A 14,044-nucleotide genomic window follows, 5' to 3' on the forward strand; every position below is an offset into this window, starting at 1 on the left:
AATGGAACGGCAAAGAGTTGTGAGGCACCTCATGTTCTGTATCAAAGGAATCTGATAGCTCCCCAAGCAGACTGTCAAAGTCATTTGGCAGAATGGCTCATCGCCAGAACTTTCAAACAAGCACCAGGACATAGTTTGGTTCACGGTTAAAATGGCCCTCCCTGTCAGATCCTTCATTCAGACGCAGAGTCTCAGTGCCACCATTGCTGTCCTTGCATGGGGAAGAGACCATCATTCATCTCCTTCTGACATGTGCGTTTGCAAAGAATGTCTGGAAAGAGCTGCAGCAGATTTTTTTGAGGTTCATCCTGAGTAGTTTTGTAACACAGGACTCTATGCTTTACAGATTGTTCACAGGGACGCTCACCGAGACAAACATCAACTGCTGCTGGAAGGCCATCAACTCGCTGAGAGATGCTTTTTGGTCTGCCTGAAACTTGTCGGTCTTCCAATGCAAGGAGCTGTCCATGACCAACTTACACAATGTTACAGATGTGCACAATCCAAGGTCCAGGGCAACGTGCTGAGGGATGCACTGAGGCTTGGTGCAAATGTTGCAAAGGCTCAATGGGGAAAAGCCATAGTTAAAGGCGCTCCCGTCATAGTACACTGAAGGAATGGGACCAGTGTAAGGGTGGTATGTATCATAGCACACTTAATGTAATGTAACTGTAGATGCAATCTGCATTGTAAGTGGAGTGAGGCATCCTACAGCAAAATATACAGGATTTAACCTAATTGATCTATAATGCACTTTCTGAACTGCAATATTTGAATTGTACTGCAACACACCTTTACAAATTTTATAAATGAAATGTGTTTCTGGGAAAAAAATTATTGGAAAGACGAAATGCAAAATAATGCACAAACACCTGTGAAGTAGTTTGGTATGAAAGTGGTAAAGGGTGCATACTTGTTCTGATTACTTACTGGTGTACAAAAACAGCTACATTGTCGTATATAGATTCTATGCCAGCATCTTTCTCAGCAGCTATATATTCACAGCCATGCATGCACCATCTGCTGTTCAAATCCTAGTATACTCCTCAACCCTGTTCCATAATCAGCAGCAGCAGCTTTTTCCCCACAATTATACCCTCCTCTTTGGAATTGCCCTGTCCACCCCCAAGTCACTCCACCTTGCCACCTCACTCCCCGTTTTCAAAAGCCTTCTTATACAACCCTCTCTTCAGCCATGCTTTCAGTCCCACTCGCCAATTCATTTACCGCTTTTTTCTTCCTCCTCAGCATTCTTTTTTTTCTTCAGCTCTGTAAAACACAAATTAATTGTCTGTACCCAAAGAAAGCCAAAGCAATCCATAGTTTCACTTCTAACTATTTAAAACAGCACTATGGACAAAAATGTCCGATACCCATTCAAGAAAATAAAACAGAAGAATTGTATATGATTTGGCAGTATCATGCAAATGATTAATGTGGTTGAAGGTATTTATTCAAAAAGGAAGGGAGACAGAAAGCAGGGAACTACAGCTGAACATCTGTCTTAGGGAAAATGTTAGAAGCTATGATTAAAGACATTATAGCAGGGCACTTAGAAAAATTCAAGGTAATCAGGTAAAGTCAACACGGTTTTGTGAAAGGGAAATCATGGTTAACTCATTTATTGGAGTTCTTTGAAGAAGCAACATGTACTGTGGATAAAGGGGAACCAGTACTTAGATTTCCAGAAGGCATTTGATAAGGTGCCACATCAAAGGTTATTGCGGAAAATAAAAGCTCATGGTGGAGGGGGCAACATATTGTCATGGATAGAAGATTGCTAGCTAACAGGAAACAGAGAGGAGGCATAAATGGGTCATTTTATGGTTGGCAAGATGTAATGAGTGGTGTGCCACAGGGATCGGTGCTGGAACCTCAACTTTTTACAATTTATATAAATGACACAGATGAAGGGACCGAAGGTATGGTTGCTCAATTTGCTGATGACACAAAGATAGGTAGGAAAGTAACATGTGAAGAGGACATAAGGAGGCTACAAAGGGATATAGACAGGTTAAGTCAGTGGGCAAAGATCTGGCAAATGGAGTATAATGTGGGAAAATGTAAAATTGTTCATTTTGGCAGGAAGAATAAATGAGAAGCATATTATCTAAATGGTCAGAGATCGCAGAGTTCTGAGATGTAGAGGGATCGGGGTGTTCTAGTGCATGAATCGCAAAAGGTTCGTATGCAGGTACAACATGTAGTCAGGAAAGTTAATAGAGTGTTATCATTTATTGCGAGGGGAATTGAATACAAAAGTAGGGAGGTTATGCTTCAGTTATACAGGGCATTGTGAGGCCACATCTGGAGTACTGTGTACAGTATTGGTCTCCTTATTTAAGTAAATGCATTGGAAGCAGTTCAGAGAACGTTTACTAGACTAATACCTGGAATGGGCGGGTTGTCTTATGAGGAACGGTTGGACAGGCTAGGCTTGTATTCGCTGGAGTAAGAGGCGATTTGATTGAAACATACAAGATCCAGAGGGGTCTTGACAGGGTGGATATAGAAAGGATGTTTCCCCTTGTGGGAAAATCTAGAACTAGAAGTCATTGTTTAAAAATAACGAGTCACCCATTTAGGACAGAGATGAGGAGAAATGTTTTCTCTCAGAGGGTCGTGAATCTTTGGAACTCTCTTCCTCAAAAGGCAGTGGAAGCAGAGTCTTTGAATATTTTTAAGGCAGAGGTAGATAGATTCTTGATAAGCAAGGGGGTGGAAGGTTATCAGGGGAGGCGGGAATGTGGATTTGAGGTTACAATCAGATCAGCCATGATCTTGTTGAATGGCAGAGTAGGCTCCAGGGGCCGTGTGGCCTACTCCTGCTCCTAATTCGTATGTTTGTAATTTATGTAGTCGCACCACATGTTCATAAGCAAATGGAAAACAGGTTTGCAAAACACATTCATCATGCCATTGCCATTTTAAATTTGTAATTATAGGGATATTAACATTCAAAAATGTTCGTTTCATATTAGTTTAGTTTAGTGATACAGCACTGAAACAGGCCCTTCGGCCCACCGAGTCTGTGCCGACCATCAACCACCCATTTATACTAATCCTACACTATTCCCATATTCCTACCACATCCCCACCTGTTCCTATATTTCCCTACCACCTACCTACACTAGGGGCAATTTATAATGGTCAATTTACCTATCAACCTGCAAGTCTTTTGGCTTGTGGGTGGAAACCGGAGCACCCGGAGAAAACCCACGCAGACACAGGGAGAACTTGCAAACTCCACACAGGCAGTACCCAGAATTGAACCCGGGTTGCTGGAGCTGTGAGGCTGCGGTGGAACTTGTTTTTGTTTTTACACAAAAAAATTGGCAGTCCAGCAGTTCAAACAATCTAGAGTTCAAGATCTCTACCAGGAAGACTCGGTATTAATTCATTTGAACTTTCTAACACTCATTGGGAATATTTTTCTAGTTTTTTTTTGGAACAGCTGGACACAGCCCCTCACAGCAGTGTAATGTTCCATTTCAATGTAGGAGGAGAAAGAGGTCAAGGATTGGCCGGAAGAATTGCGTCTGACTGGCAAACTACAAATAGGCATTAACATTTTATCTGGCACTCTTCCATTGGCCTTTTTGCACTGCTGTCAGCTTCTGCATCGAGCTGTTCCACAATGAAGGCAGAAGCGGTCCCAATGACGATTGTTTAATTCAAATGACTCCGAGCTGAGATTTATACCCAGTCCCTTTGATTGAGAATCCAAAATTTTTGTTACAGCAACTGAACTACAGAGACGTTCAACCATTCCCTGCTCCCTGTCCCCCCTGCAGATCTTCTGAATGCGCTGAGGAACTGTTCCACAGACACAAACAGCATGAGCCAATCTTGTGTGAGTCAAGACAGTGAGTATCAGTAGCTATTCAACTGTGACAGCCAGCTAACTCAATATATGAAAGAAAAAGACTTGCATTTCTATAGCGCCTTTCACGACCTTAGGATGTCCCCAAAGCACTTAACAGATAATGATCTACTTTGAAGTGTCATCACTGTTGTAATGTAGGAAACACAGCAGCCAATTTGCACACAGCAAACTCCCACAAGTAGCAATGTGATAATGATCAGATAATCTGTCTTAATAATATTGACTGAGGGATAAATATTGGCCAGGGCACCTGGGATAACTCCTCTGCTCTTCTTCAAAATAGCCACGGGATCTTTTGCCCCTAGCTGAGGGAGCTAGCAGGGCCTCGGTTTATTGTCTCATCGAAAAGACTGATGAGATGAGATGTGGTTCAACACTCTGTGGTTCACCTCTTGTGCAATACTTAACTGAAATTGTTCCCACAACCAGAGACGAACCTGAAAGCAGTACTTGAGCCTGATGTTATTTTCTCAAAATACTCCAGACAGAAATCATGCTTGGAGGGGCAGAAGTTTATACTTTTAATTATCTGCAATTATTGTACCTTAAGTATTCTTCACAGTTCAAAAATGAAATATTTCACTTGTCACAAGTTAAAACTTAAGTTCTGCCATTGGCATCTTCCTGGCTTTGGTAGAATCAGTTACGGCTGTTTGCAGTTGAAGCATTTTACTTTTATCGGACACAGACCACTGTATTAATGCTTGTATAATAGTGTGACCTGAGGGTATATATTAGTTTCATGCTGCATAATATGGAATACAAATTGAATTAGAAGAGACAACAGTAACATTTTTGGATGAAAGTAGTATATGTAAATGTAATTATGTTTTGAATTTATTCAGGCTGGGAATTAAATGCTGTGGTATTCCATTCTCTTGATTCTATAGCATTCTGAATATCAATTTTACAATTAATAGAAAGCAGTGTAACTTGAAGGCACAGTTATAATTCAGCACTCAATAGCTAATGGAACGTACAGAGATCTATCCTTGGACCCTCCTATTTCTCATCTATATGCTGCCTCTCGGCAACATCATCCCAAAACGTCAGTTTTCACATGTACGCTGATGACAATCAGCTCTACCTCACCACCACCTCTCCTGACCCCTCCACGGTCTCTAAAACGTCAGACTGCTTATCCGACATCCAGTAGTGGATAAGTAGAAATTTCCTCCAATTAAAGATGGGAGGAGCCAGAAGCAATTGTCTCCAGTCCTCACCACAAACTCCACTCTCTTGCCACCGACTCTAACCCTCCCCCTGGCCACTGTCTGAGACCGAACCCGACTGTTCACAAACTCAGTGTCATATTTGACCCCGAGATGAGCTTTCAACCACATATCCGCACTAAGACTGCCTATTTCAACTTCTGTAACATCGCCAGTTTTCATCCCCGCCTCAGTTCTTGTGCTGATGAAACCCTCATCCATGCCTTTGTTACCTCCAGACTTGACTATTGTAACACACTCTTGGCCTGTCGTCCACATTCTACCCTCCATAAACTTGAGGTCATCCAAACCTCTGTTGCCCGTGCCCTAACTTGCACCAGATGCTGTTCACCCAGCACTCATGTGCTTGCTTAGCTGGCTCCCACTTGAACAATTTTTGAAATTCTCATCTTTGTTTACAAATCCCTGCATGGCCTGGCCCCTCCTTCTGTAATATCCTCCAGCTCCTCTAATTCCAGCCTCTTGAACAATTTTAATCACTCCATAATTGGTGGCTGTGCCTTCAGCTGCCTAGGCCCTAAGCTCTAGAATTCCCTCCATAAACCTCTCCACCTCCTTACCTCACTTTCCTCCTTTAAGACACTCCATAAAACCTAGTTCTTTGACCAAGCTTTTGGTCATCTGAGCTAATATCTCCTTATGTGGCTCAGTATCATATTTTGTTTTATAATGCCTCTGTGAAGTGTCTTGGGACAATTTATTACGTTAAAGGCACTATGTCATAGAATCATAGAATGGTGACAGCACTAAGGGAGGCCATTCATCTCTTTTTGTCTATGCCAGCTTGCTACAAGAGCAACTCATCTAGTCCCACTTCCCTGTCCTTTCCCCATAGCCCTGGACATTTTTTCTCTTCAGATAATTATCCAATTCCTTTTTGAAACCCACAATTGGATCTGCCTCCACTGCACTCTCAGGCAGTGCATTCCAGTTCTAACCACTCACTGTGTGAAAAAGCTTTGCTCATGTCACCTTTGGTTCTTTCACCATTCACCTTAAAATCGGTGTCCCCTGGTACTACCTTTCTGCCAAAGGGAAAAGTTTCTCCCTACCTATTCTGTCTAGACCCCACATTACTTTGAGCACCACTATCAAATGTCCTCTCAACCTTCTCTTCCCTAAGGACAACAGCCCCAGCTGCTCTAATTTATCCATGTAACTGAAGTCCCTCATACCTGGAACCATTCTGATAAATCTTTTTTGCACCCTCTGTAATGCCTTCACATCCTTCCTAGAGTGTGGTGTCCAAAACTGGACACAATAGTCCAGTCAAGGCCGAACCAGTGTTTTAAAAAGGTTTGAACTCTATGTCTCTATTTACAAAGCCCAGGATCCCATATGCCCTATTAACCACTTTCCCAACCTGCCCTGCCAACACAACTATTTGCGCACATATACCCAGGTTCCTGCATCCCCTTTAGAATTGTACCCTTTAGTTTATATTGCCTCTTCTCGTTCTTCCGACCAAAATGTATTACTTCACATTTCTTTGTAATAAATTTCATCTGTCACTTGTCTGCCCATTCCACCAGCCTGTCTATATCCTCTTGAAGTCTATCACTATCCTCCTCACAGCTCACAAAGCTTCCAAGTTTTGTGTCATCTGCAAATTTTGAAATTCTGCCCTGCACACTGTCTATGTCATTAACATAGATCAAGAAAAGCAGTGGTCCTAGTACCAACCCCTGGGGAACCCCCACTATATACCTTCCTCCAGTTCGAAAAACAACCGTTAACCACAACTCTGTTTCATGTCACTCAGCCATCTTCGTATCCATGCTGTCATTGTCCCTTTTATTCCATGGGCTTTAACTTTGTTGACAAGCCTGTTAAATGGCACTTTATCAAACGCCTTTTGGAAGTCCATATACACCCTCTTGAACTCTGTTAGTTCATTGAAAAGTTCAATCACGTTAGATAATACAATTTGCCATTAACAAACCCGTGCTGGCTTTCCTTAATTAATCCACATTTTTCCTTAATTAATTTTGGCCCAGATTACCATTTATAAAAGCTTTCCCACCACCAATGTTAAACTGACTGGCCTATAGTTGCTGGGCTTAGTATAAGGGTGTAACATTTGCAGGTCTCCAGTCCTCTGGCACCACAACTGTATCTAAGCAGGATTGGAAGATTATGGCCAGTGCCTCTGCAATTTGCATCCTGACTTCCCTCAATATGCTCAGATGAAACTCATCCAGTCCTGGTGACTTATCAACCTTAAGTACAGCCAGCCTTTCGAATACCTCCTCTTTATGGAATTTTAGCCCATCCAGTTTCTCAACTACCTCCTCTTTCACTATGTCATTGGCAGCATCTTTTTCCTTGATAAAGACAGATGCCAAGCACTCATTTAGTACCTCAGCCATGCACTTTGCCTCCATGTATAAATCCCCTTTTTGGTCCCTAATCGGCACCACCCCTTCTCTTACTACCCTTTTACTATTTATATGCCTATTAGAAGACTTTTGACTCCTTTTTATGTTAGCTACCAGTCTCTTCTCACACTCTCTCTTTGCTAAAATATTGTTGTTGTTGTTGACAGCAAAACATAAATGAGATAAACTATTAGCAATATGTGTCATTAAAAAAAAATCAATTAATGGGATCACTTAAGTGATTATTTATACTGAACTCAATCCTCATACAAGCTTGTCACCTCATCCACTGTTTGTCCTCCCTGGAATATGGTCACAACACTGGGGTTGTTCTCCTTACAGCAGAGAAGGTGGTTAGGGGAGATCTGTTAGAGGTTTTCAAATTCATTAAGGGTTTTAATAGAGTAAATAAAAAAAAAAAATGAAGGGTCAGTAACCAGAGGACATAGATTTAAGGTAATTGGCAAAAGAACCAGAGGCAACATAAGGACTTATTTTAAATGACTTTTTATGATCTGGAATGCATTGCCTGAAAGGGTGGTGGAAGCAGATTCAACTTTAAAAGGGAACTGAATAAATACTTGAAGGGAAAAATTTACAGATCTATGGGGATAGAGCAACGGAATGGAACTAATTGGATAGCTCTTTCAAAAAGCTGACCTAGGTATGATGGCCTCTTTCTGTGCTGTATCATTCTATGAATACTTAATGGGAAAGTTGGTCTATGGTGTCAACAACTACACAAAAACGAACAGGAACAGGAGTAAAAAGTGCGTTGCCTCAAGCAACGTAAAGACCTTTCTTGGCCCAAAGGGAGACCCAATGCTAAGGAAACTCTCTCTTGTGTTGTGTAAGAAATCAGGGCACCATGTAGATATTGGGGGAAAAGTGAAGAAAGCAAACTAGCTCCACACCAGATACTGTTTTTGCTCAGTGTAACCATCAATGTTTGCATGGATGGATTAGTGCTAGAATTACGAATGGATATTTAGACTGAACTTTATTTTTCCAGCCTTATTGCTTACAGTTACACTTCCTTTCAATCCTTTATCCTATGGCTTTATCGATTTTTAACTTTTTAATTGCACCTAGTTTCTGGCATTGTCTCTCCAAAATCTCACTTCTTTCTGCCTGTTAAATTACACTTAGTACTTTTCCAATTTCTTAGAACTTCTTGCCTTTAGCCCGTTTCTCACCATTTTTGCCCGCATTAATTTTTACTCAATCCCCACACCATTGATTATAGACATTTTATCTTGTTCCATGTTGCTTGATGTGAATTAAATATTTCTATTCCTACAGCCCTTTTAAATAAACAAGTCTCAGTACATGTCAGCAACACAGTGAGTATCAAAAATCTGCAATTAATGTTGTTACACTGCAACAGCAATACTTGTGTAACAATGTCAACTGATGAAAAACACAGCTGTATTTAAAGAGCATCATTTCAACAGCCATGTTACACTTAAGAAGCTATAATGCAGTGCACCATGAGCAAACATCCCTAGTTACAGTTCTGTTCAGGAGCAACACAATTTCTGCGCGTCGTTACGACCAGGTTACCAAGGTGTCCAGGGGTCCCTCTCAGCTTTCACCTCGTCTTACTGTAACAGGGTTTAATTTTAAATACACTGTGTTTTTAGCTCCCACTTGGTGAATCCTTGTTCACCGCTTTCCAATTATAAGGCAAAAAAACCAGCACAAACAGGCTTTCTTAGGTTTAAAGAAGAAAGTTGAAATTTATTAAAGTTAAACTCCAATTCGGTTAACGCCTACGGATACACGCCGCGCCCCATGCTAGCATGAATACACGATACACACATGCAAATAGAGACAGAAAGCAGCACAAGAAAAATAAAGTGGAAAAGTTTGAGGCAATATCTGAAGAGTTTTTGTTACAGCTCTTCAAGCTCACTGTAGAGTCCTTGATTGTAGGTAGATCTTGCTTTTCGTTGGGGCCCAGTATTCTTCTAAAACCTTGTTTGCTGTAGGAGATTTTTCTCTCTTGGGGTTCATGTGTCTTCAGTGGATTCAGAGGCTTGTGAGAAAGAGATGGGAGCAGACAGGAGAGAGATCTTCTCAGTCCAGGAGCAAACAGTCTTTCTGCTCAAACTGTTTGTAAAAATTCAAAAAACTCAGGTTGCCCAGCAGATTAATCATGTGACTAGCTGGTTTGACCATGTCCGTTTGTGTATTCGGCCATCTTAGCAGTCAACCTGGAATGCGAGCTCCTCCACCTTCAACATCCAGTGATCTAAAGTCCATTGTGGGTTGAATGTCAGGGAATGGCTGCTTTGTCCTTCCAAACACTATCTGTTAATATGCAAATGTGTTTTCCAGCCACAGCTGATCTGTTTAACAAGTCCTTTCTTCACTCCAGTAACAGTTTAAAATCAAAGTTCATGACAAAATTAATGTGCCTTATTCCTGGCAGGTGGGGGCCTAGCATGACACTGTGCATTTAAGCGAATGCAGAGTTGTATTCCATACCAATGTAAATGGCCACCTCCCCATTTGCCACTTCGACAGAGGCTGCTGCGAATGTTCTGCCCTCAACTATAATGACTATGAATGAGAAAAATGACAGTCATCTGATAAAACTTACAATCAAATCATCACTGCATTTCCTTCAAGTGTCCATGGCAGACACAATTCAAGATAAAAGATAGTACTGCTGTCATTCTTATCTGGCTGTTAATATCCTCTGATAAATAGAAAAAACACCAGATTTCCAAATTGTTCACAACCACTACCTTTTAACCTACATACCAAAACTTTGCCTTTATTTCCCTCACCACTGCAGTATCAAGTGGTAACACAGAAACATTCAGCACTCGCCCAACTCCCATCATGCCAAAATGGCCAACTTCTATTAAACCTATGTAGTAGCATTTGAAAAACACACTATGCATCAGACTTGAACTGAGCATCCTGATACCGTACATCCAAGAACATCCATAAATGATGCATAACACTCATTTCAACTATCTATTTGTCTGCCTCAATGTACACCAAGTCTAGACACAGTCGCTAACAATTGATCTAACCAGCAGATTACAGGAACTGCTTTCAATCTGTTGCAAAAGGCATCTTGAGTTGCAGAATGAGGAGAAACCAGCATTGCACTGAATTCCATTCTCTGTAGTCTTCCCTGGCTACATGCTCAGCACAAGTTATTAGCTCAATTACTTTTGTATAATGAATGCTGATGACTTTTGCAGTCATCAGGGAGGCCTGAGTCCTGAAAAGTGAAGCTCATCATGAAGGTCAATACTGGTTTCAGTAAGTTAAACGCAACTTCCTTTTGTTAAATGCTTCCCTGGGTATCTGCTGATAAACCTAACATGTAATCTTAATGGAAACTTGCACCAGGATTCTGAAGCTGACATACAAAATGAATTCAATAAAATATGACAGTGGACTCACCTGTGGCAGGTAAATCTCATACAAATAGAAGTGTGAAATATCACACTTAAAAAGAATGGATGTACTTAATGAATTATCTCAAAATTACAAAAAAACAAAGAACAAAGAACAGTACAGCACAGGAACAGGCCATTCGGCCCTCCAAGCCTGAGCCGATCTTGATGCCTGCCGAAACTAAAACCGTCTGCACTTCCAGGGACCGTATCCCTCTATTCATGTATTTGTCAAGATGCCTCTTAAACGTCGCTATCGTACCTGCTTCCACCACCTCCCCCGGCAGCAAGTTCCAGGCACTCACCACCCTCTGTGTAAAGAACTTGCTTCGCACATCCCCTCTAAACTTTGCTCCTCGCACCTTAAACCTATGTCCCCTAGTAACTGACTCTTCCACCCTGGGAAGAAGCTTCTGACTATCTACTCTGTCCATGCCGCTCATAACTTTGTAAACCTCCATCATGTCGCCCCTCCACCTCCATCATTCCAGTGAAAACAATCCGAGTTTATCCAACCTCTCCTCATAGCTAATGCCCTCCAGACCAGACAACATCCTGGTAAACCTCTTCTGTACCCTCTCCAAAGCCTCCACGTCCTTCTGGTAGTGCGGCGACCAGAATTGCACGTAATATTCTAAGTGTGGCCTAACTAAAGTTTTGTACAGCTGCAGCATGACTTGCCAATTTTTATACTCTATGCCCCGACCGATGAAGGCAAGCATGCCGTATGCCTTCTTGACTACCTTATCCACCTGCGTTGCCACTTTCAGTGACCTGTGGACCTGTACTCCCAGATCTCTCTGCCTGTCAATACCCCGAAGGGTTCTGCCATTTACTGTATACTTCCCACCTGTATTAGACCTTCCAAAATAAATTACCTCACACTTGTTCGGATTAAACTCCATCTGCCATTTCTCCGCCCAAGTCTCCAACTGATCTATATCCTGCTGTATCCTCTGACAATCCTCACCACTATCCGCAACTCCACCAACCTTTGTGTCGTCTGCAAACTTACTAATCAGACCAGCTACATTTTCCTCCAAATCATTTATATATACTACAAACGGCAAAGGTCCCAGCACTGATCCCTGCGGAACACCACTAGTCACATCCCTCCATTCAGAAAAGCACCCTTCCACTGCTACCCTCTGTCTTCTATGACTGAGCCAGTTCTGTATCCATCTTGCCAGCTCACCTCTGATTCCGTGTGACTTCACCTTTTGTACCAGTCTGCCATGAGGTACCTTGTCAAAGGCTTTACTGAAGTCCATATAGATAACATCCACTGCCCTTCCTTCATCAATCATCTTTGTCACTTCCTCAAAAAACTCAATCAAATTAGTAATCAAGTTACAAAGGGTAAAATTCAAAACATACAAGGCAGAAGAAATCACTGTGAAATTGTACAGTGTTTTGGTCAGACCAGAAAGGAAGCAATTAAAAAGAGACCTCATACAGGTATATGATAGCAAGCTGTACAGAAGAGGTAAACTCAAACACTACTATAAACTGTGACAAGACGACAAAGGAATACAGGTTCAAACTACTGAAAAGCAGATTTAGGACCAATATCACCAAGTTCTTCACACAAATTGTAATCAACATGTAGAATGGACACCTTTATAGAGTAGTGGAGGTGAAAACTCTGGAAAGATTTCAAAGAACAGCTGGACACTATAATGGGAGGACTGTAGTTTCTTTCTGGATGAATGAAATAAGGTGAGACAAATAGTCTTCCTCATCCATGCATAATGTGGTATTATGATGCGTGCACATTGAATAATTCTTTTCAAGAAGCTGCTCTACACAGCAGTAAGATACTAAATGTGTGTATCCATTGAAATATTTTCTCTAACAGATGTAATCTTCAAAGATGTAAATTCAATTTCCATCAAAGTGTGAAAAGTGTACATATACAGATATACATAATGTAAATTTGAAAGAGCTTTCGTGCAAGGTAGTCAATACTCCTTTATTCCTCATAATCTGTGACTCATTCCCTGCACTATATCCAATCATATATACCCCAAAACATGAACTATGTTATGTTAACTTATGTTGCCACATTCACCTTTTTGTGGTACACAAGAGCTCTTTAATATAATGGTTGATAATTACTGTTTTACCAAAAGTATGAATCCTTCTAACATGGTTTAGCATTTCCCAAACATTGCTTCTGTGATTCTTATTTGTGGTAAATCCACCAAATGCATGTTATATGTTTCACAACTTTGTCAAACCTACCCACTAATTACTATACTATCCAAGACCATCAAATTATCCTGAACGACAACACAATTTATGATAATTATTGGTCTGTAATCTGTACAAATTTTGGTGTTCCTTCAGCATACGACAAAATGAAATCCAGTATCACTGCAATTCAAATCCAGCCATTCCAATGCTTCATAGCATTCTCCAGCATAAAGAACTATTGTACAAATGGAACTGAAAAGACTCTCAGTGTTGCTTCATGAAGTGACCACAACTTAGTAGAATGACGTTTCACTTTTGTTCCTGATCTATTAAAGGATATATACTTTCCAAACCTCACCTAACATATAATAGTATGCCATGTAAAACAGAATGCAGGTGTGCAATGTTCCTGTAAGGCTCAGTAAATGTCAGAGTCAATTAAAAATCAGGCTGCAGATCAGAACCCGAGATCCATTTGATTTGGCAGGTGAATTAACATGTTGGAGACCAGTGGAGCCAGCATTATCTTGCTGAGCTGGAGCCGCCACATACCTTTTGCTTTGTGTCTGTAACAAAGAGACATAGCATTGGTAGAAGGCGTAAATGATCCTAACTGTAAAAAGTCAGTGTTCTTTGGGAACTGGGCTGACCGATCCTTTGTCCCCTTCACCGTCAGGTCAGATTACCTGAAGGTGCTGGGGATATGGTTCGGAAGTGCCGGGGCGTGCACCAAAACCTGGGAGGAGCGAGTAGCCAAGGTACGACAAAAGTTGGGCATGTGGGGGCAGCGATCTCTCTCCATTGTGGGTAAGAACCTGGTCATCAGGTGCGAGGCGCTCACGTTGTTGCTCTACGTGGCGCAGGTCTGGCCCATACCCCACTCCTGCGCCGTGGCAGTCACCCGAGCCATTTTCCGCTTCGTCTGGGGATCTA

At 41.5% G+C, this 14,044-nt stretch overlaps 1 protein-coding gene across 2 annotated transcripts in view; it reads right to left on the reverse strand.

Moving 5' to 3' along the window:
- LOC137380678 (G protein-coupled receptor kinase 5-like) overlaps nucleotides 1-14,044 on the reverse strand; it is a 281,511-nt gene that overhangs the window by 185,251 nt on the left and 82,216 nt on the right. Inside the window, exon 3 of one of the 2 annotated variants that reach the window (XM_068052900.1) lies at nucleotides 1,228-1,269. The exons of the other annotated variant lie outside the window; for it this stretch is intronic. Within the exon in view, the coding sequence (XP_067909001.1) occupies nucleotides 1,228-1,269 (42 nt within the window). The remainder of the gene's footprint in view (nucleotides 1-1,227; nucleotides 1,270-14,044) is intronic. 2 annotated transcript variants of the gene reach the window in all.

Source organism: Heterodontus francisci, chromosome 20 (genome assembly GCF_036365525.1).
Source record: "Heterodontus francisci isolate sHetFra1 chromosome 20, sHetFra1.hap1, whole genome shotgun sequence".
Classification (NCBI taxonomy): Eukaryota; Metazoa; Chordata; class Chondrichthyes; order Heterodontiformes; family Heterodontidae; genus Heterodontus; species Heterodontus francisci.